Source organism: Diadema setosum, chromosome 3 (genome assembly GCF_964275005.1).
Source record: "Diadema setosum chromosome 3, eeDiaSeto1, whole genome shotgun sequence".
Taxonomy (NCBI): domain Eukaryota; kingdom Metazoa; phylum Echinodermata; class Echinoidea; order Diadematoida; family Diadematidae; genus Diadema; species Diadema setosum.
Genome location: NC_092687.1, coordinates 3055522 through 3078798, shown reverse-complemented (window position 1 = coordinate 3078798; position 23277 = coordinate 3055522). Strand labels below are relative to the sequence as shown.

General features: G+C 41.2%; 1 protein-coding gene across 1 annotated transcript in view; it reads left to right on the top strand.

The window, feature by feature from the left end:
* LOC140226669 (uncharacterized) overlaps positions 1–23277 on the top strand; it is a 157379-nt gene that overhangs the window by 95965 nt on the left and 38137 nt on the right. Inside the window, exon 7 of the mRNA XM_072307109.1 lies at positions 11718–11825. Coding sequence (XP_072163210.1) covers positions 11718–11825 — 108 coding nt within the window. The remainder of the gene's footprint in view (positions 1–11717; positions 11826–23277) is intronic.

The window sequence follows — 23277 nt, the reverse complement described above, 5'->3', positions numbered from 1 at the left end:
TACCTTATTTTCAGGTTTTCAGAAGTTAACACAGACAATTAATGGGCCCACAATATTTTCAATCACCATCAGACATGTCTACCTCTTCTCATCGTGACTGGTGTGTTCTGGGGAATAGCTTGGGAAAGGATGCGACCGTATAACAAGAAAACCAAAAATAGCGTTTTCTTACTTAAAAATAACTTATTATTTTCTATGTAAATGAGAATACTTCAAGGATAGAAATGGATTTTCCATTTGAAAGCTGTCATTCCCATATGAAATTAAAAATGCATCTATTGTGGTTTGCATAGAAAACATGACATAAAATGTTGCCATGTCATCCCATATTCGCACGTTACCTTTTCATTATTTCTCCTATAATGCTGCACAGGTATCGATAACTACCACGGAGGGATCTGCCGATTGGGGCACTGCATCAAATGCCTTCGCTGAGATGATCTGTACTATGCCAAACCTTAGGATGTTGGAGCTCCATAATGTCAGCATGACAGATGATTTCTTTTTCGCCCTTGGCGCATCAGCATCTGGAGCAAGGGTATCCTATAGTATTTTTTTTTTTCTCTCTCTAATGCAATATCGCAGACAGGACCATCAAAGGATTTTTTTCTTTCTTTTCTAATCTCAAAACACAAGTGAAAATACAGTGTATACAAAAAAAAAGGTAGTCCAACTTTGAGTGCCTACTAATTCATAATTGGCAGCTATGGAGAGCATAATGTTGTTTGTTTGGAGAGACAAACTCTTCCTCTTTCCATTGGTACCTAATAATGTTGACAAATGTCATGTATGACTGAGCACGTGAACTTTAAAGACAACAATGACAAATTGCACCGTTTTTTTTTCCAAGTTTGTGTGTTACTGATAAGAAACAATGCATGCATCACAGCATGGATGAGATCTGTCAACGGAAGTGGCCGAACAGGCAAGCCTGTACGAATGCAGGTTTGTGTTTAGGGCTTGTGTTTAGGAGTTATGATGAATAACTTTGAATATGGCCACCGGTCCTATAACATAGTCACGCCCACGGAGGTCAACCCAGACAGTCCACTTTCTCTGTTCATATTCAACACACAGCTTTCAGCGACAAACCATGTCTTGACTATGAAGAGAGAAAAGTTGGTAATGGTTTAGCCATTATGGGAAGGACCAAGTTATCAACAACATGGCCATGTTGAAGGTTATGAAGCATAAAAGGTCAGAAGAAGCCCTAAGCAATAATCTGTAGTCGTGGAGGCGGGCCTAATGATTTGGCCACTTTTATTGACAGACCACATAATTGCAGTAGGGCATGCATTCTTCCTTCACAATAACAAGCAAACTTGGAAAAAATTAAACAAAATTTGACGTTCCTGTATATAAAATTCATGTGCTCAGTCATGCATGATGTATGTCAGCATGATTAGATATCATTGGAAAGAGGAAGAGTTTTTCTTTCCTTACAACTAACATAAAGCTCTCCATAGCTGACAATTATACAAAAGCAGCCCTCCAAATTTGGATTACCTTTTTTTTTATATACGCACTGTAGAAGAATTGATCATGTTGTTCATAGACAAAAATTCAACTTTAGTCACGCCAAACACAAAACGACACCGTCGTTTTGTGAAAACGTCCATTTAGATTAAGGCGAAACATTTTACTTCATGATCAGGGATGCTTGTTGCTTTTTTGATTTGGGGACGGACATTCTTTTTCATCGCATTTCCCGCATCTGTAGCAATTTCTTCGCTCTTAAACAAAAAAAAAAGCTAATTATGCTTTTGTTATGTTTGAGATCACTACAATGTGTTGTGTAATGCTTTTGTAACCTCGCATGTTAACATCACAGAATATGCTCTAGTTGGTAATCTTTGCACTTTACATGAAAGATTGGTAAAGCGTAGCATGACATGTTCTTAAAGGTACAGTTTACCTTTCGGACTAGTGATTTCAAAATTTTCAAGATATCACATTTGATATATATGTGTAGGTCTATTGTATCACAAAACATCCTGCCACATAAACTTTTTGCAATAAAGCCTAGAATAGTGAGTGTTTTTCTTAATAAACCGTAACTGTAGATGGTTTAACCCGGAAACATTTGTATTGTAACTATTGTTAACATTTTGTGTATTTAACAACACTTAGCATCGATTATACGAACTCGAATTTTTTTTACAGTGGCTGTTTCTATCCCTAACTTACATTTTAGAACTATTTTGAAGGACTCATGTTGGATTTTTGTTTCATCTGCAAATGGTAAATTATGCCTTTAACATACTTACCTGTACATATATATATATATATATATATATATATATATATATATGACCACAAAACAAACAAAAAGTCGCCAGACATGGATTTTTAGTTAAGGGTAGATTCTGAAAGAGCAGACTCTATAAAGCTTTAAAATGATAATTAGCTCAATTGAAATGGACTCTCCTAACCTATTTAAATATTGGAAAGAAAGCACGCACTCTGGAAAAGTGCGAACCGAGAAAAGAGCCTCTGAAGTACAGGGTCTATCCGTTTATTCAAGCGGTTAATCTTTACCAAACCGTGCTAGCTGTGCGATGAATGGGACAGAAAAAAACTAGATATATCGCTACGGCGACTGATATGCATCCGCCATAATGCATGGTTCTCCTAATAGGTTTATAGTACAATGTCTTGACAATGTGTGATGACAGTTTCAAACAATTTGCAAAATATTAAAATGACAGGTTTGACACAAATGTGCTGAATGTTCACTTTCCTAGAACTAGGTTCAATTGGATGAATGATTAAAATGTCAGAGTGCAGGTATTTGGGGAACTGATGATTTTTACTTGACTTTTGACCCTTTTATAAGTTTATGCATTGAGTAATTTTTCAAGGTATTGAGAAAAAGTATAATTTCAGTATCAAATGGGAAAATAGCATTATCTAAACCTGGCCTTTGACCTTTGACCTCACGGTTCCAAAGAGAATCACTGTTAGGTTGAACATGCATAAATATGTAAGTTTCATGATGATACCTTGAGTTACTTTTGAGATATGGAGGAAAAAATGCAATTCAGCACTTGACCTTTGACCTTTGACCTTTTGGCAAGAAACTTCCCACAGAATATATATTGGGTAATACATGTATACATCAAGTTAAAAAAAAAACCTTCATTCATCGCATAAATATAAGGAAAGTAGTGATATTTTGAGGAGTTGACCTAGACCTTTGACCCCCCCCCCCCCGACCTTTGACCCATGACCCCCAACTTCCCTAGATAATCACTGCCCATCGGTACAAGCATATATACTAAGTTCCATGAAGGTACCTTGAACCATTTGCGAGATATGGAGAAAAACATGAAATTTCATTTTTTTCACAAAATAACCTGTGACCTTTGACCTTTGACCCTGTAACCCTAAAATCCACACAAAATATTATCCCCCAAGGATATACTCTCATACCAAGTTTGATGTAAAACCACCACACGGTTCTTGAGATATCGACAAAAACAAAACGGAGCGGACGGACGTACGGACGTACGGACGGACGGACGGACGGACGACCCGAAAACATAATGCCTCCGGCCACTTCGTTGCGGAGGCATAAAAAAACAAGACGTAAACCACTGGGGCAACAAAAATGACGGGATTGTTAGATTAAGTTGAAATTGAGCATGTTCTATTAACACATTCTGTCCATGATTAATGCCAACTTTCGAAGCAGTAGCAATGTCCCTTCAAAAGTATCAGACTTGAAAGTGAAGAGTGTGCAAAGGGTTATCAAGAAAGGAAAAGGGGCCTCTATTACCTGATCTCACTACCCCACAAAAAGAGTTGTAGAAAAACTGCTGAAATGCACTTTCCCATTCGTTTTATAATCCCAAACTTAAGAATAATGTAGAAAAAAGGCTAAAATTCTTTTTGAAAACATGAAAAACTCAATATTGACTTAGTTGACCCGTTTCACCTTTTTTTGAGTCCTCACGTAAAATCAAGGGGTGCGACTTTTTGTTCGTTTTGTGATGCACGGTCACATATGACACTGTATACCAGGAACGGATCTGGCATTTGTTTTGTGTGTGTGTGTGTGTGTTGTTTTATTGTTGTTGTTTTTTTCACGTTAAAAGTGAGACTCATTCCAACGCATTCCCGCTTTCTTCCTATATATACATTTTTTTTTTTTTGTCAATTATCATCCTCATATACTATGCTATATAGCTTGAATCAATACGTCACACTGGTGGACCTTCTATCTCGGTTTCTGCATCACGGGCCTACGCCAAGAGTATTTGCATCATGCCAGACCTTCGTTCTCTAGAGGTAGTTAATGTCAGCATGGCAGAAGACTTTTTTGACTCCATCGCCGCATCAGCAGTGGAAGCAAAGGTATCACACAATATCACACAATATGTAATTGTGAACAAAAGAGCATAGTTTCCTCCATGTGGTTTCCATAGTACACGGACAACAGTGTATGATGCAGTTTTCCGTAAATAGATAAAAAACAAAAATGTAACATAAAATGAAAATTGCATTGAAATGAAGGCATGACATGCTGAGATATGACATGTTCTAATATTACCTGGTATTTGTTCTCGCGCTAGCCATGTCAGCTGCTTTGCGATAAACATAAGAAGCCGTAGTCAATGATTCGTGTTTCCAATAAACTTTTATATTTAAAGGCTTATTTATTACTTTTTGTTCGACACAAATGACTGTCACGATTTTAATATTTGAAGTGAGTCGAAGATTCGAGCATTACTGCTTTTCAAAATCAATGAATTATCTGCTACGCGGTTTAAAAAAAAAATCATAAATTTCAGCGAAAATCGTGTCGGACAAGTTCAGCCAGACGTATGTATATTAACACAGGTAGTCATGAGCTTCAGAGATAATGCATCCTGGAAAGTGTAATTAACTGTAAGTTCTGAAAATTTTAGAACGCAGGCTTCATTATATTACAATTCACAACCTTAATATGATGTGGCATATTATATTCAGATTCCTGATATCGCTAGCAGCTAAATTTAGATATTTTTTTTTCTAATTAGTTGATTCGAGTTCTTGACTAGTGTCATATCAAGAATCGAGATGTTCACACAAAAGAAAAAGCCAAAGGTTATATAAAAAAGAAAGCATTCTTTAGGGGAAGTTATCCAGGGGTAGTCATCCTGGAGATGGTTATCCGTGGGGTAGTTGTCCTAAAGGGGGAATCGCCCAAATGGGGTGATTGCCCTAGGAGGGTAGTTGTCTGGCGGGTAGTTGTCCTAGAGGATAATTGCCCTGGAGGGTAATTATCCCTGTGGTAGTTATCCGGAGGATGGTTTTCCAGGGGGTAGTGTTCCTAGACCCATTATATACATACACATACATGGTTATGTATATTCATTTTCTGTCCAATGTATGATTAATTTTGGAAATTGTTACGTTACAGATGTATTCACTTTGTGAAAACACAGATATTAGATAAATGAAATGAAATGAAATATTTTATCTTTTAGTGTTTTAATGTTTAAAACGATTTTGGACAGCTCTGATTATAAAACATTTACAAATCCGAATTGTATATTTTCAGTGGTTTTCATCCTATGATGTATGAAATGTTTTCGTAAAAAAGATCGTTCGTGAACGTTTACATGACAAAAACAAAAAGAAATTAGACCTATTGAACAATGTTATCTTTTATTGGGGGAGGGGTGAGAAGAATGAGTTCTTACTTCCCCTGATTCGAGAGTCTTTCAATAGATTTCTTGAATGATATTTAAACCTCGGATTGTGCATTTTTCTATCGTCTTTCATTGCTCCAAAGCTCTTACCATTACAACACTGTGGACATGAACATCTAGCCAAACGTGCAGAATCTTCAGCTACATTCTCCCATATAACTGGCATGTTGCATAGGTATATTAGCCATTGCAGCTTATCGCTTAATCTCTATGGCTTATTGTTAGATGTACTTTTTTGCGGACTATTGTAGCGGTTTTCTATATCTATGTATCATATTGTCTGGCACTCTGGCTGTTGTAAATTACGCTGTCTGGCGGCCACAGTATTTTGTCAACAACCACGCGAGCTTTCTTTGTGCGCCGACACATGACAGGTGCGCACTACATTCTTCGCTTTTGTCATCGTGCCGAGGTACGCGTATTTCACATTCCAACAGTAGTCGGATTTTCATAAACACACCTCTTGTTTTGCTGTCACGGAAACAAGCTACCAATTAGTGACGAGCTGCACATCTTCATCAGCCAATTACCACTCTCAAAGCTCCTGTCCGTGACATGTTTTCTCCGACTTCGCTGTTTCATTTTCCACGCTTCCTCACTTCACGATTAGCTTTCATCCCGAGAGCACGTCCTAATCGTTGGAGTCACTCACGTCCGCATATCACCTTTACTTACGGATTATTCTCAATTCGGAATATCACACTTTCCCGGATTTTATATTTCGCGACTTTCGCTACATTTTATACCGCGATTCGCCCTTTCTTCATACTCTACACTCCAACCTGGGGATTTTTACATCGCTACATTCTACGCGATCAGCGCTTCGTTACATCGCTTCATTCAACGCGATCTACCTGCGCTCTACATTGCACTGCATCGGTCCTGCTAGCGTACTGTTCGTGGTGTGCAGGCTCTACCAGGGACTTCGCAGTTTCATCTATCCAGCCCCCCAGCGGTGGACTCTACCCTCGCTTGTGCTAGCCGCGGCACCCGGAGGATATTCCACGCTGCTGCTGGATATTTTGTACATAATACTTCTATGGGACACTGTCGTCTTCGGACACCCTAAGTGCATTCGGAGTTAGTCCATATTATTTCGGGAAGTGCAATACATCCTACAAGGACACTGTTCACCTCTACTGGTGCCCTGGTGCTTTCTACACTACTCTAAGTGTCATACGGTCGTCTACCCTTCCTGTTGGTGGTACCCCCAGTCCTGTCGTCCTGTTCGCCATTCGGTGAGTTGTTAGGTATTACATCATAGGCCCGTACCAATAATACCTACATTGGTGACCCCGACGTGATTGTTTAGGGCCAATTTCACGTCCCATCCTACATCCTTCACCGTTCATCCTTCATCCTTCGCTACTACAATGACTACAACCAGCCCTCCGGCAGATGTCATAGCGAACCTCACGGCGCAGGTCCTTCTGCTAACTAAGCAGGTGTGCGAACTGGCCACACGTCTGGAGCAGGACGAGCGATGGTCTCAGCGAGCACCACCCCGTTCGCAACGGAAACACCGTCCGCGTCAGCAACTGCATCCAGCTGGCCAGCAGAAACTAGCGGCGACGAGCCCGTCTTCTGGCAGTGGTACGGCCAGTCGCTTATTCTACATCCGCGACCGACAGCAAGGCACACGTTTTTTAGTCGATACTGGAGCCGAAGTCAGCGTTCTTCCTCCTTCAGTGGCTGATAAGATGAATTCTTCGTCTACATTCCACCTACAGGCGGTGAACAAGTCTTCTATCACCACTTATGGAGAGCGCTCGCTCACGCTCGATTTTGGTCTCCGTCGCACCTTTCGGTGGATTTTCATCATTGCTGATGTGCCTACACCCATCATCGGGGCAGATTTCTTGCGACATTTTGGTTTGTTAGTGGATGTCAAACACCACAAGCTCATTGACTCCACTACACACCTTTTTGTCAACGGTGTCTGCGCCCACAACTCTCCCTCCATCGTGAGTCCGATGTTCTCTCGGCCGGACGATCATAGGTACGATACTATCGTCCAACAGTATCCTATCACTCGCCCTACCTATGATCAGAAGGCCGTGAAACATTCGGTAACTCATCACATAGTTACCCGTGGACCACCCGTGGCAGCCCGACCACGTCGCTTGGCAGCAGACCGCCTCACCATCGCCAAGGCAGAGTTTGAACACATGTTAGAGCTGGGTATCATCCGTCCCTCCAGTAGTAACTGGTCATCTCCACTACACATGGTGCCCAAGAAGACCCCGGGAGACTGGCGACCGTGCGGGGATTATCGCGCCCTCAACGCTAGGACGATACCCGACCAGTACCCAATTCCTCATCTGCACGACTTTACTGCCCAACTCCAAGGCAAGTCCATCTTCACTAAGATAGACTTGGTTCGTGCATACCACCAAATCCCAGTTCACCCAGACGACGTCCCAAAGACTGCCATCACCACACCATTTGGGATGTTTGAGTTCACTCGTATGCCGTTCGGTCTTCGGAATGCGGCCCAGTCCTTCCAACGTTTCATCGATGAGGTTACACGAGGCCTGCCTTTCGTCTTTGCTTACATCGACGACCTAATCATCGCCAGTGAGTCCCCTGAGGAACACGAGCGTCACCTCCATGCCCTGTTCGCACGGCTAACCGAATACAGTGTGGTCATCAACCCAGCCAAGTGCGTATTCGGTGCGAACGAGCTGGATTTCCTCGGTCACCACGTCGACCAGCACGGCATTAGTCCACTACCCGAGAAGGTGAAAGTCATCCACGATTTTCCTCGTCCTTCGTCCATCAAGCAGCTTCGACGCTTCCTTGGGCTCGTCAATTTTTATCGACGATTCATTCCCAGTGCTGCCGCAATGCTCACACCCCTCACGAATGCATTGCGTGATCACCCCAAACGCAGCAGCAAGCCCATCCCATGGACACCGGAGTGTGAGACTTCATTCACTCGTGTGAAAGCAGCTCTTGCCAGCGCTACCATGTTAACACATCCTTCATCTGGTCTACCTACCAGCCTTATGGTAGACGCTTCAGACACGGCTGTAGGTGGCGTTTTGCAGCAGTTTTCTCACGGTGAGTGGTACCCCATCGCCTTCTTTTCTCAGAAACTCAAGCCAGCTGAGACACGTTACAGCGCTTTTGGTCGTGAGCTACTAGCAGCCTACTTAGCGGTGCGGCATTTCCGTTATCTGCTAGAAGGACGTCCTTTCATCCTTTTCACAGACCACAAGCCTCTTACCTACGCTTTCCAGGCCAAGCCAGATCGCCATTCCCCCCGTGAAGTACGTCACTTGGACTACATCTCACAGTTCACTACTGACATACGCCATGTTAGTGGTCACAGCAACACTGTAGCCGACGCACTTTCACGGATACACATCGATGCACTCCATACATCCTCCGTCGTCAATCTACGGCAGCTCGCCGACGACCAGGAAGACGACGACGAGTGGACGACAACTCACCAGTCACCATCCCTTTCATTCAGGCACCTCCCCCTGCCTGATGGTGCTGGTGAGATTTGGTGCGACGTTTCTACTGGAGTTCAACGTCCTTATGTTCCCATGTCACACAGAAGGACAGTTTTTCATACACTGCACGACATCTCCCACCCTGGAATTCGTGCTACTCAGAAGCTCGTTTCATCACGCTTCGTATGGCCTAACATGCATCGAGATGTACGCCAGTGGGCCAGGTCATGTGTGGCTTGTCAGAAAGCCAAAGTACATCGCCACGTAAAGGCTCCACTGGGCACTTACACCACCCCAGATGCTCGATTTCAACATGTCCACATTGACATCGTCGGACCCCTCCCTCCATCGAGTGGATATCAGTACCTCTTGACATGTGTAGACCGGTACAGTAGGTGGGCTGATGCTATACCAATACGTGACATCACAGCAGAGACCGTCGCCAAAGCCTTCATACACCACTGGGTAGCCAGGCACGGTGTTCCATCTACTGTCACCACAGACCGAGGTCGCCAGTTTGAGTCATCACTCTTCAACGAGCTCACTAACACACTGGGCACGACTCACATTCACACCACTGCATACCACCCAGCTGCTAACGGCCTTGTCGAGCGTTTTCATCGACAGCTCAAATCATCGCTGAAAGCCCACGACCTCAGCGACAAGTGGTATGAACTTCTCCCCATCGTTCTGCTTGGTATTCGGTCTACCATAAAGGAGGATATTGGATGTACACCAGCTGAGATGCTATATGGCACGACTCTAGTCCTACCTGGTCAGATGGTCACCCCAGCCACCACTACCACCCTAGTTGATCCTGCCAACTATGTACTTCGTTTACGTGAGTACATGTCTACTTTACATCCAGCCCACTCACGCAAACAGAACACCACATCTCACATCCCTACACATCTCCACAACTCCACGCATGTTTTTGTCAGACGGGACGGTGTACATCGACCTCTACAGACACCATACACTGGCCCATACAAAGTGCTGCGTCGATCTCCCAAGCACTTCACACTGGAGGTCAACGGAAAGAGGGAGACTGTCACAATCGACCGCCTAAAGGCCGCCTTCTTAGAAGCCGCACCGGTCCGGCAGCCTACACCTGTCCCCGCCAGAACTCCGGCGACCACACCGAGCGCCCCGCTCACTACACCACGGCAGCAGCAGCAGCGGCAGCAGCAGCCTACGCCAACACAGCCAGCACAGCCGCAGCAGCCGACACGGACGACCCGCACCGGTAGGCATGTACGCTGGCCAGCACGTTACGTTCAATACATGTATTTTGATACCTGAAATTTTCAACCTCTACTTTGTTTACCTTTCATTCATATCGATCGCTTGTTTTTAGTCTTCACTTCATTGACTTTTCTACTAGCGATCTGGAAGGGGGCTAAATGTAGCGGTTTTCTATATCTATGTATCATATTGTCTGGCACTCTGGCTGTTGTAAATTACGCTGTCTGGCGGCCACAGTATTTTGTCAACAACCACGCGAGCTTTCTTTGTGCGCCGACACATGACAGGTGCGCACTACATTCTTCGCTTTTGTCATCGTGCCGAGGTACGCGTATTTCACATTCCAACAGTAGTCGGATTTTCATAAACACACCTCTTGTTTTGCTGTCACGGAAACAAGCTACCAATTAGTGACGAGCTGCACATCTTCATCAGCCAATTACCACTCTCAAAGCTCCTGTCCGTGACATGTTTTCTCCGACTTCGCTGTTTCATTTTCCACGCTTCCTCACTTCACGATTAGCTTTCATCCCGAGAGCACGTCCTAATCGTTGGAGTCACTCACGTCCGCATATCACCTTTACTTACGGATTATTCTCAATTCGGAATATCACACTTTCCCGGATTTTATATTTCGCGACTTTCGCTACATTTTATACCGCGATTCGCCCTTTCTTCATACTCTACACTCCAACCTGGGGATTTTTACATCGCTACATTCTACGCGATCAGCGCTTCGTTACATCGCTTCATTCAACGCGATCTACCTGCGCTCTACATTGCACTGCATCGGTCCTGCTAGCGTACTGTTCGTGGTGTGCAGGCTCTACCAGGGACTTCGCAGTTTCATCTATCCAGCCCCCCAGCGGTGGACTCTACCCTCGCTTGTGCTAGCCGCGGCACCCGGAGGATATTCCACGCTGCTGCTGGATATTTTGTACATAATACTTCTATGGGACACTGTCGTCTTCGGACACCCTACGTGCATTCGGAGTTAGTCCATATTATTTCGGGAAGTGCAATACATCCTACAAGGACACTGTTCACCTCTACTGGTGCCCTGGTGCTTTCTACACTACTCTAAGTGTCATACGGTCGTCTACCCTTCCTGTTGGTGGTACCCCCAGTCCTGTCGTCCTGTTCGCCATTCGGTGAGTTGTTAGGTATTACATCATAGGCCCGTACCAATAATACCTACACTATCAATAAAGACTACCGACTTACTTAAAGATTGTCTACTCTTGATTCTACTGTCACGGACTTTCAGTCTGTACCACGATGTACAACAAATATCTGATTTACGATTGCTATATAGGTGGAGAGAATGGAACTTTGCGAAGCTTCAATGTCAGCAAGTATTCTCTACTCTATTTCGCGTCTACCCTGTCTGAAATCCCTCAGTGTACAACGTGTTAAGAATCAGGTAAGATTGGAGATACATGTATTTCAAGAGAAAATTCAGTTGTGTTTTCGAGAATTGTCAAGAGTACCGGTCAGACCTATGACCGTAACTGGCTTGGTTATTTTGTACAGGAAGTGCAAGGCTTAGGAATAATATTCACCTCCCGAATATTTCACCAAAAGGCTATTCTAAATTCTGCTAAAGAAAATGGTTTAGTGTTTTTTAAAATGTTCGCAAGGGAGAGATATAGAGAGAGGAATAAAAATGACGTTTTTCAACATCCATTCACAATAAGTGAAAGACTGGTGGAATTGTGACGTGCATCTTAAATCGTTTGGAAAATGCAATAACGCCAGTGTTATTGATTGGTTCACGCAATGCGTTGCCCAAGATGTTTCACTTTCAGCACTGGGATCCTATACCCTTGAAAATGAACAAAATGCCCCCATATAATATAAAATTATAATACAATTATATGACCGTGCATCACAAAACGAACAAATGGTCGCACACACTGATTTTGTGTGAGGAGTGGAAATAGATGAAATGGGTCAACCTAGCCGATCTTGACTTTTTCATATTTTCTGAAAGAGCAAGTGTTATTCTACATTATACTAAAATTTGGGATCATGGCCAGGAAAGTGTGTTTCTTAGCAGTTTATCTCGAACATTTTTTTTTTTTTGTAGAATATAGTGTGATAAGGTGTGTCGATAGAGTCCAATTTTCATTTCTTAAAAACCTTGTACACACTCTTCACTTTCAACTCTAATAACTTGTGGAAGTGTGATGCTACTGCTTTTAAAGTTGGAATTATTTATGGACAGAATGTGTTAATAAAGCATGCTCAATTTTAGTTTAATCTAATAATCCCTTCATTTTTGTTTCTCCGGCGGTTTACATTCTGTTTTTTTTTTTTTGTTTTTTTTTTTTTTTGGTCCCATTCATCGCACAGCAGCCACGGCTTGATGAAGATTAAGCGTTTGAATAGACACTGTACTTCAGAGCCTCTTTTCTCAGTTCACACTTTTCCTGATTGTGTGCTTTCTTTCGAATATTTAGATAGGTTAGGAGAGTCCATTTGATTTGCGCCAGTATGTATTGGTTGTATACAGCGTGCGAGTTCATTTTTCTTTTGTGACGCTTTTTATAGCCTTTATTCAGACCAATCAAATGAAATTTTTACACTTTAATGACACAAAATATGACTATGATACACTGTTTAACGGACAACAAAAGGTTGTGTACAAAATATAGATAAAACATACATAAATTGTACACATTTGACATGTTTCAGTCACCAGTCTGAATAAAGAGTTTATCTAAAACAAATACAAACTAGAGAGGGGCCGTCAAAGGCGGCAGACCCACGCCTTAAGTACAAAGTCGGGGTAAACATAATGTGCATTCGGTCAGCTACCAGAATTCGGTCACTTAATTGCCAGTGTGCTTTATCACCAGCCAGTGAGTTGTACCAAAGATCGTACACTTCAGTGTACGATCTTTGGTTCTACAGTCACATCACACGCAAATCACATCATTTCACATACGGTAACACTCATTCACAACAGAAAAGTCCTTTAGTCTCCTCCCAAAATCCATCGAAAATCCCAAATTCCACCGTCAAGTGCAGAATCTGAACTTTTCAAGCGCGCGCGAATTAAGTCCAGTTTTAAGAGAATTGTCTACGCGACGGGTCGCCGAAAAACGCTAAAAATCGAGAAATACGCCGTTTTCTGATATTTTGATTATAGCAAGCCGAGAGTGTGATGATATCAAAGGTCGTATGAGTGTACGATCTTTGATGGTATCCACAAAAGCGCAAAAGAAAAACAACATTTACGTACCCCCTAGGCAATTACCCCTATGATTAGTGTCTACGGGAATTGATTCAATGCATGGGTTGAATGCAAATGTCTACTGCACCAGTATGCGGTCACCAACGAGCGCCGCAACGTCCCCGATGCAATTTTGCACCAACAGTGTAGAGCGCGATGCATTTTCAGCGGCCTTGCACACGCATTGACATTGAGCGCGCATATCGTGCAGTGTGACTGCGACCGAGCAAATGCTCCTCCAACGAAAAAAATAATCAATGTTAATTTGAAAAATCATCAAGATACGGGCCAGTTTGTGACGACGGAGAACGAACTTTCATAAATCTAGAAGGACATAGTCCCTCAAACAGGCCTAAACGTAAATTTCGGAATTCTTACGAACATTTGAGCAGCGAAGTCGGATCGTTTGGGAGTTTATGTTTTCGTATGGTAGCGGAAAATCGCAAAGTGAGAAACGGGAAATTTTCGGAGTAGTCACTATACCATAGGGTTAAAACTTCAAGGTCACACAGAATTTGCAAGGGTCAACCGATTGTCACCAAAATCTAATCGATTCTTTCCTGCCATTATCCAAACATCCCCTGAATATTTCGTGCAAATCCGTTTACCCGTTCTCTTGTTATCTTGTACACAAACAAACAAACAAACAAACAAACAAACAAACAAAAACAACAAACAAACAAACATACGGAACCCTTTACATAACCCCCTGCCGATTTTCATCGGCGTGGGTAAAAAACGTGAGAGGTGATGGACTTACAAAATCTTTAAAATATATTCTATTCACCAATCATGGACATCATAATGACTGATTTTTCTCTGGGTCTTATGCAAGTGGAGATTCATAGCCAGATAATATTTGATTAAGTTTTAATGATATAAGAATCAGAGAAAATAAACAAGTGGAGCGGGCAAAGCTGAAAACACAGGATATTCAATTCATTCTAGATAAATTAACTGAGGTAAATACTAAAGATATATCTTAACAAAATGCAATAGTTAAACGCGGTATTTCATGAAGTATAATTTTCATGATTTTGTGATTGTGAATTATGTGAATTGTCGCCCTCTCGTGCCTAGTGTTGGCCAGGGTTCTTTGCCATCATGGCCGAATATTTAAGCCACCGACTTCCCTCTCATCTCTGTTTGAGATCGTGGTTTATTCTTCCTAATGGCGTCGAGTTACACATCATTTTAAAGCTTAGAGTCTGTTTTTTTCAGAATATGCTCTTAACTAAAATTTCATGTCTGGCGACTTTCTGTTCGCTTTGTGATGCAGGGTCATACAAATTCAACGTTGAGGACGTCAATATCCTGTATAGCGAAATATTACGAGACGAGGGTCTGGAAGCCAGACTAGGTCAATGTTTGCATAGAAACTGTGTTAAGGCTGTGTGGCGGCTATGCGGAGAACTCAAATTAGTTCCTTAAATATGTTTATGATGTTTATATATATATATATATATATATATATATATATATATTTCTGGATTGCTTAATCAAATCAAGAATCACATGTACGGTCATTAAGTTTTTCATTAAATGAACACTTATATTTAGGCATAACACTCGCTAGTAGTTTATAGGCCTAGTACTTCAGTTGCTTAGCAAAAGCAAGCCAGATCCTGAAACTGTATTATTGCTTCTATCAGCAGTGCCGGTTCCTGAGGGGGCGCTTTATTTGTTTTTAAGACAAAAGAAATAAGAAAAAAATCGATTAAACTCGGAAGTAGAACCAGAAATATTGTTTGCCCCCCCCCCCCCACACACACACAACCACACAAATTTACATTTAGCAATGTGAACACGCATTCCTCGGTGTTCGAGTTCGGTGACCTCTACATTTAGTGGGGGCGCAAGGGATTTTTGGTTTAAATTTTTCCAAAAGCACCAAAGTCTGGCACACATGTAGCCCAAACCATACTATTTCGATTTTTGATGGGCGCCAAGAAGGGCGCCCTCTGGGGCGGCCATATTGGCAAAATCTAATATGGCCGCCATATAGGTTTAAAGGTCACCTGCATTTGAAAACATAAAAGGGTTACAATCATTTAAAAGGTCAGGTTAACAGGTTTTCTGGGTCAAGGAATTCGAATCTGAAGTTGTTTTTGTGGTTTGAAGTCAATTTTTTCTTATAAGGTCACCTTAAGGTCATATCGGGGTCAAGCCATTGTGTTCATAACAGTTTATTGAAAAAAATGGCTTGCCCATGGTCAATATTCCAGGAATGTCAGCCTGAGTAATAGAATTGCAGTTGTCGACGGCTGAAAAAAGGCGTATTTCTTGTGAAGGGCGCCCTCGAGGGCCGCATATTTGCAAAATCCAATATGGCTGCCACCTACGTTTAAGAGCCAGTATAACAATTAAAAAACTTTAAAGTGTTACAATAATTCGAAAAGTCAGCTCTAGCGGTTTTATGGGTCAAGGAATTCGATTCTGAAATTATTTTTATGGTCTGATGTCAACTTTTCCCTATAGGGTCTCCCTAAAGGTCATTTGGAGTCAAACCATTATATTCACAATAGGTGATTTAGAAAATGGCTTGCCTATAGTCAATATAGAAGGAATGCCAGCCCTGCTAATAGAAGTGCAGTTGTTGAGGTCTGTGAGAGAGGGAGAGGTGGGCTTTGTCACGAGTAACATCAATATGAATTATCTGCTTTTGTGTTAAGATTTCAAACACTAGGTATACACTCATGAATTATAATAAGAACCCCTTTCTGAGAGTAATTAGGTTTAAGGGATCTTACTCAGATCCTTATTTCACAATTAAATTTGAAGACTTGGTAACCCTTCAATTTCATTTTTAATGATTACTTACGGTATTTTTTTTCTGCATCATTTCAATTATGGCCTGTTATAATAATGGCTACACAAGCTTTGAAGTAAGGTTCTGTCCAAAGCTATGGAATATTGTAGTTCATGCCACAATCATTCCAATAATTATTTTTACATTACAGGCTCTAAGAAGAAATGTCCTCACCGACTAGTCATATTTGCGGAATTCAATATATTTGCATTTGCTTTAATGACAACCAAAAGAGCTAGTTAGAATTAAGGGTAATGCCCTTTGAAATTCCTATTGCTACCTCATATATTAATAGTTTAGCAATAAGGGGAGGGGGCTACTCTCTATATTACCAGCGTTCTTGACGTTGCCACTAAAAAGAGAAGTGTTTTTATTTCTCTGTTGCAGTTCAGGGATCCTCAATCACAATAGATATTCATAATTCAGATTTAAATTCAGTGGAATAATATTATGAAGATCACTCCTAATCTGGATGAAAAAAAAAAGAAAAACAAATTCTGTCGTGTTTAAGAGATTTTTAGTACATCAGGTAGGCATCAATTTGCTATTTTCGAACTTGTGTAAGAAAGTTCGACTCCAAAGTCCTTACAGGAAATGTTATGTGCCTCCACAGCTAAATATGCCGTTCAGAGAACATGAAGGTCCTGGTGACGCCATGTAGGGAACAAGCATATTTCACAGGTGCCACCGTGACACCATTAACAGGGCACAGATTAGATATGCTATAGTACAACTTCATGACACCCTCTAGGGTCTATTGAGATTCTATCCAAAGTGCTTGGACGCAAATTGGTATGATATCACAAGACTTTATAAGTTGGTATCTCGTTGGTCTGAAGACTATAGGTTGCAACTCTACTCTCCGCAACATCTCTGCGACGCATCTGGAGACGAGCCCAATCTCCAGGAATTGCCGGAGAATCGAACATTTTCGATTTTTTGCAGAGACTATTTTCGTCTTCCAGCTTGTCTCCGAGACGTCTACGACAAGTCTCTGAGAAGTCTCCATCACTGTGGCCATGTCGTGGGGACTAAATTTGTCTGCAACATCTTAGAGATGTCCCCGCATATTGTGGAGGCCGTAATAACGCAATGGCGACGAGATGGAGAAGTCGCCGAGAAAAGACGTCTCTGATAAGTCCCTGCGACTGCAAAAGCCGTGCCAACATCCCCGTGACTTCCAAGCAAATAAGTTGTCCCTTTGTTTGAAGACGTCTTGGACATCGCCCTGGAAATCGGTTTAGTTGTGATAGCGAAAATAATTTCTTCGAGACGCTGGCATTGCGACAATGTCTCCTCCCGTCAGATAGGCCCTCAATTCCCTCTCCCCACCCCCACTTTAAGTTTGCAGCAATATCAAACTACTGACCCTGGCTCATCTGACAACTGCTCTACATTGTGCATTTTCACATTCATTCATTTATTCATTCATTTCATTTCATTTTTTTTTTCATTTCCATGTTTTCCACCTCCCTATGCATGACTTGAAACAGCTGTGGTGCAGAAGAATGAAATTTGGTACTGAAGCATTGTGGAGAGTGGCTGATAGTACTAGAAATTGCCATGTACGTGTGCCATCTTTCCTCCAACTCCACTCCCTGAAGTCAGGGATCACATCATGACCCATGCTGTCATGATTCCAGTAGAAATTCACTTGCAGCAGCACTCATCTTCGAAATGTTGATACAGCGCCTCTTGAGCAGATAGGGTGGTTTCTGATGATCTGCTCCCACGTTATGACGAGATGATGCCTACCCTCGTTGACGCTGGCTGCCCCATAACCCTTGTTGCTCATCAGTCCTTGCTGTTCATGAGCACGATTACTAAAGTAGCTAATGTGTCAGGGAGCTCTGGTTTCCTGACCCATACTTCTTAGGCATTTTACATTCCACATTAAAGCAAGTGTCAGTGCCTGGCGTAGTGCTGTGGAAGAGAGGTATGCTGTACAGGAAAGACCACGACCTACCGGTAACTCCCTCAGATCAAAGGGATTAAAAAAGCACACTACCGAAAATGTGATGTTATGCTCATCCGTGCGATTGAATACTGTTTTCAGAAAGTGCTTTCAGAAAACATTATGTCATCTTTGTAAGGATATCTTTGCGTAGATCGCATCTACGATGTTGGAAAGCTGAAGGGTTGTGAGATCTCAATTCCTGTTGGATATTTCCGTCTCGAATCAGGTGCTCAGGATGAGTTGTCCGTCCAATTTATTCTTGGATATCTGTGCGCTGATAAATAAGGGCAGTTCTTTATTTTTCAATCGTAATTTTCAGGAAGACGCTACGCTCTTCCAATCATAACTTGAGATTTGAGTGGTGCCATCACCATCTCTTGTCAGAGGACTGCACAGTGTTGCTGCACAAAAATGTTAAGATTATTTTCTTCAGGATCAGTATTCCATACAACATCAATAAGTGTTCAGTCTCCCTAGTCATTTGCGCTTTCAGTAAAGAAACGGTTCCGTTTGATAAAAAAAGATAAGAAAAAAAAAGATAAGAAAAAACCTTCAGCTGAATTGTCTTCACCTACTCTGATAAGATACTGCCATTAAAGGACTTTAATGATCGAATTTAGTTAACTGCCCTTCGAATACTGGTCTGACCTGGATTGAGGAGCTCCATTCCCTGGGAGCTTCGGCCATTGCTTCTTCCACTGAAGAAGCAGACACTGTCTTGTCAAGGGAGTCTGTCTTGTCAATTTCAGCTGGAGGAGAATCATATCGCTTGCCAGCTGGAAACTTATGTAATTGACCATGAAAGGTGACGAGGTGGCTCAGTCGGTAGTGTATGGCTTGCGGTCTAAAGACTTGTGTTCCGGCGCAGGTTCGAATCCCACTTATCTCAAGTCTAGTTGAGCAATGGTGTGTGTAGTAGAGGCACAACACTTTGCACCTCATCACTTGGATATAAAAAGTGGAAGTCCCTTGTGTGTAAGAATCACAAACCCAGACAGATGAAAAGATCCCGAATCGGCATTCCGTTATCGGAAAATTCAAGGTGCATAAATCGGTAAAGTGGTCCACCCCAAGTACATACAACTGACCAGCTAGTTGTATACGGGCTATCCAGCTATCTCGTCAGAAGGAAAAAAGAAGACAAAATAAGATTAGGCGTGTTATTACCCTCTTTGCCATTGCACCCTGATTCGGTACCTTGGAATAGGATGGCGGCCGTTTTTAAGCATGTAATATATATATATATATATATATATATATATATATATATACAGTGTATATTAAAACAAAGAAAGGAAAAACTGACCAGAAACAATTGATAAATAGTGAAAACTTTGAGCAAGAAAATGAGAAAAGAAAACGAAACCAATGGAAGCCCGTTTTCTGTGCTCAAAGATTTCAATATACATATATATATATATGTATATATATATATATATATATCTTAAATATAGTTTTTTTTCATTTATTTGTCGTAATCATTATTGATATGTAGGGGGATGGAACCGCTCTTGGCCCTAATTGACCATTGAAGGAGTATGGAAGAGGTGACAAATGGACAAATAGGGGTACCAGTGAATTGAGAATGCTCACAGACATCATTTCGAAAAATGCACAAAATGCCTGATTTGACCCTTATTTGACCTTGAAAGTGACCTTGAGAGGTGATAGTGACCTTGAATTGCAGAAATGATATTTAGAATCACATTCTCTAACCCCGTAAAATCTTCCACATGGGATTCATAACATTAATCAAACTTTTCAATTTGTAACTGCAGTTGACCTTTAACCCGGATGGCGGCCATATTGGATTTCACCAATATGGCGGCCCCAAAGCTTTTTAGTCTTGGCGCCCATCAAAAATCGAAAGAGTATGGTACAAGGGACCTATGAGCCAAATTTAGCGCTTTTGAAAAAATCTGAACCAAACCGCCCATTTTGAGCTCTTAGGCCCCCAACTAATTATAACTCAGTATGGCTTACATGGATAATGAACACAAGAGGGCGACACAAAAGGCCGATACGGACACACACACACACACATGCACACACATACACACACACACACACACACACACACACACACAAAGAAAAAATAATAATTACGAGAGCCTAGCCTACCAACAACCACTGACAACCGTGCCGCCAGTCCGGAGCGGCGGTGAATCGCGCTATCACATGTATCATGTGATAATAATTATTGGGCGTACATGAACCGTACTAGTACTTGGATGCTTATACCTTTCACGGCTAGAATTACGGCAAGCATATGGGTCAGAATTTTGAACGATGTACAATTGAGCAAATGCAACGCAAAATCTGAAAAGTAGGAAATTCTCCAAATCATTTATCTTACCTGAAAGAGTATGATTCAAGCTTTAATATGAACCCAATAATACCAGGATTTTTTTTTTTTAGTTTTTAGTTTTTATTCACCGCGGAAGTTTACCATGTCCAGAGCAGCGAACGTCCGTGAGGAATAGTACTGCACATACATTGGAATACCATTTAACATAGCTTGCAACGATCTAATTCAGTTCAAAATCGTAACGAAATATTTTAACCCTATAAAGCCCAAGCTATTTTGACCCTTCCCAGGCCCAAGGGGGGCACATTGTGCCCCCCCCCCCCTCCTATATAACTTTGTTATTGTTTGATGTTTCATCGTCATATTTGGCACATGGGTAGAGCAACTCATACTCTACATGGCCGCATACTTGAATTTTTCAAGGTCACCCATAGAGAGCGCTATTTACCAAAATATAAAGAAATACATAGAAAATTTGCTAAAAACATGATTTTCTGTATAATTTCTTTATCCCCAGTATATATGTCTTATCATAAACCAATATTTTTCATATTTGCCACAAATGATATGCAAGTCAAAGCTCACTATTTGTTATGGTTGAAATTTCTCAAGGTCACCACATGGGGCGCTATTCATAACAAGATAAAGAAATACATTATGAGACCTGTGATGTATTGTTTGGGATAGGTACATGCATAGTTATCATATGTCATATTCCCATAAAATTTGAATTTGAAGTTTGCAGATTCATAATGTGATAAACAAATGTTATAAGAGGTGAAACTTAGATGAAGAAATCAAAATGACACAAAATAGAACAGCAATCTTTGGAAAATACTGTTATTTTCAAGTATGTCTATTATATCTATTGATTTATGCCATTGTCACAGAAAAACAAAGGAAATAATAGGAAAAACATTTCAGGGCCATAATTACTTCACATTTTGCTTCTTCAGCAAATTTCAGCCAAGAAACGCCCATTTTATTCATAAAAATATTGTTAATTGGAATTGGAACAGAAAAATACGCAAAATCTGACTGACATGGATGTCGGTTTATGGTTGCCATGGCAACCAGAAATATCAAATATAGCTAACTTATATATCAAACTGTTCGGAATAAGAGTTTAGGAAAAGTCACCAAATTTGGTTATTAAAGATTGGATTAAGGGCGAAGGAGCGGCGAATGAAAATCTGGTAGGGGGGCACAGTGTGCCCCCCCCCCCCCTTGGGCTTTATAGGGTTAAGGGACATGTGTATGTGTTGGGAGAATATTAAGCTTGTACTCTTAACCTGTACGTTATGGTAGACAACTGCTGATTTAACCAAATTCGTCATTCCTGTTGAAATACTACTCTTCCGCTAAACACTTTCTCCAATCTATGCGCATTTTACAAAAACTCAATATTTCGACTTCTTATTCCACTATCCCATACTTTAATCCTTACTCCCAAATAATAGGATACTTTTTTAAAGATATATCTGATGTAGGCAGTCTCTTTAACCCAACAGATATAGCATAGTTTTCATCACGGAGGTTCGCATATAGCTCACTGGCGTTCGGAACAAACAAGATATTAAACAATGCAGTTTTCTTGAGTTGAAAACGCATTCTATTCACAACAAACAGCGATTTCATGTCGAGAACAAACTCCTCTGCAAAATCCTAAATAATTATTCCCAGTTGTCCATTATAAAAGCTTGTTTATCTTTCCATACTGAGGAATCAAAGAAAACACCTTTTCCATCTCTCGTAAATGAACTTACAAGTATAAATATATTTATCAAAATTTCGTAATCACGAAGTAAAGATCCAGGTCCTAAATGTGTTATCTCAAGTCTACAATGCAAAATTTGCTTATAACGAACATGGTCACAGCTAAATATGACAAAGAATTGACATAGAAAAACAAAGGAAATGTGCTCCGTTATCGAAATACGAAGTTTAGCTGGGGAGGGCAAACGAATACGTTTTAATGTGTATAGGAAGAAATCCCTCTGCGTTTGCTCCTAAGTGTGACACACTGTTACCGAGGAGAATTTGTGTTATTATGTTAATCAGAAATTATATAAGGTTCGATACTCATAACAAGACACATTAAGCCTGTAAAACTTGGGTGGATGTTTGCGACATCGATATAGTATACAATGTGGTTCGTTACAACAAACATTTTGTAGCGGGTCATTTCGGAGGCTCGCTATTCATACGGCTTGTCAATCCGAAAATTGATTAAGGTTCGTATAATCATGAAGGTTTTTAGTCGGTAAATGGTAGGAATCTCCGAAGGTTTGTTAATGGGAAAATGAAAAATCAGGTTCGTTTATCCAGATGTGGAGAAACAAATTTACAACGTAATACTCCCGATTTCAAAACATCATAATAATCGTTTTCAACTAAACTAAAATCAGGCCCACTCCACTTTCAGAAGAACGGAACTAAAGAATAGTGAACATTAATATTTCATTTTCGAAATAACAAACCTTTGGACATTCGGAGTAACGAATCCTTGGAAGAGCGAGCGTATCAAAGTGCGACCTTAAACCTATTACTAAATCATCACTTT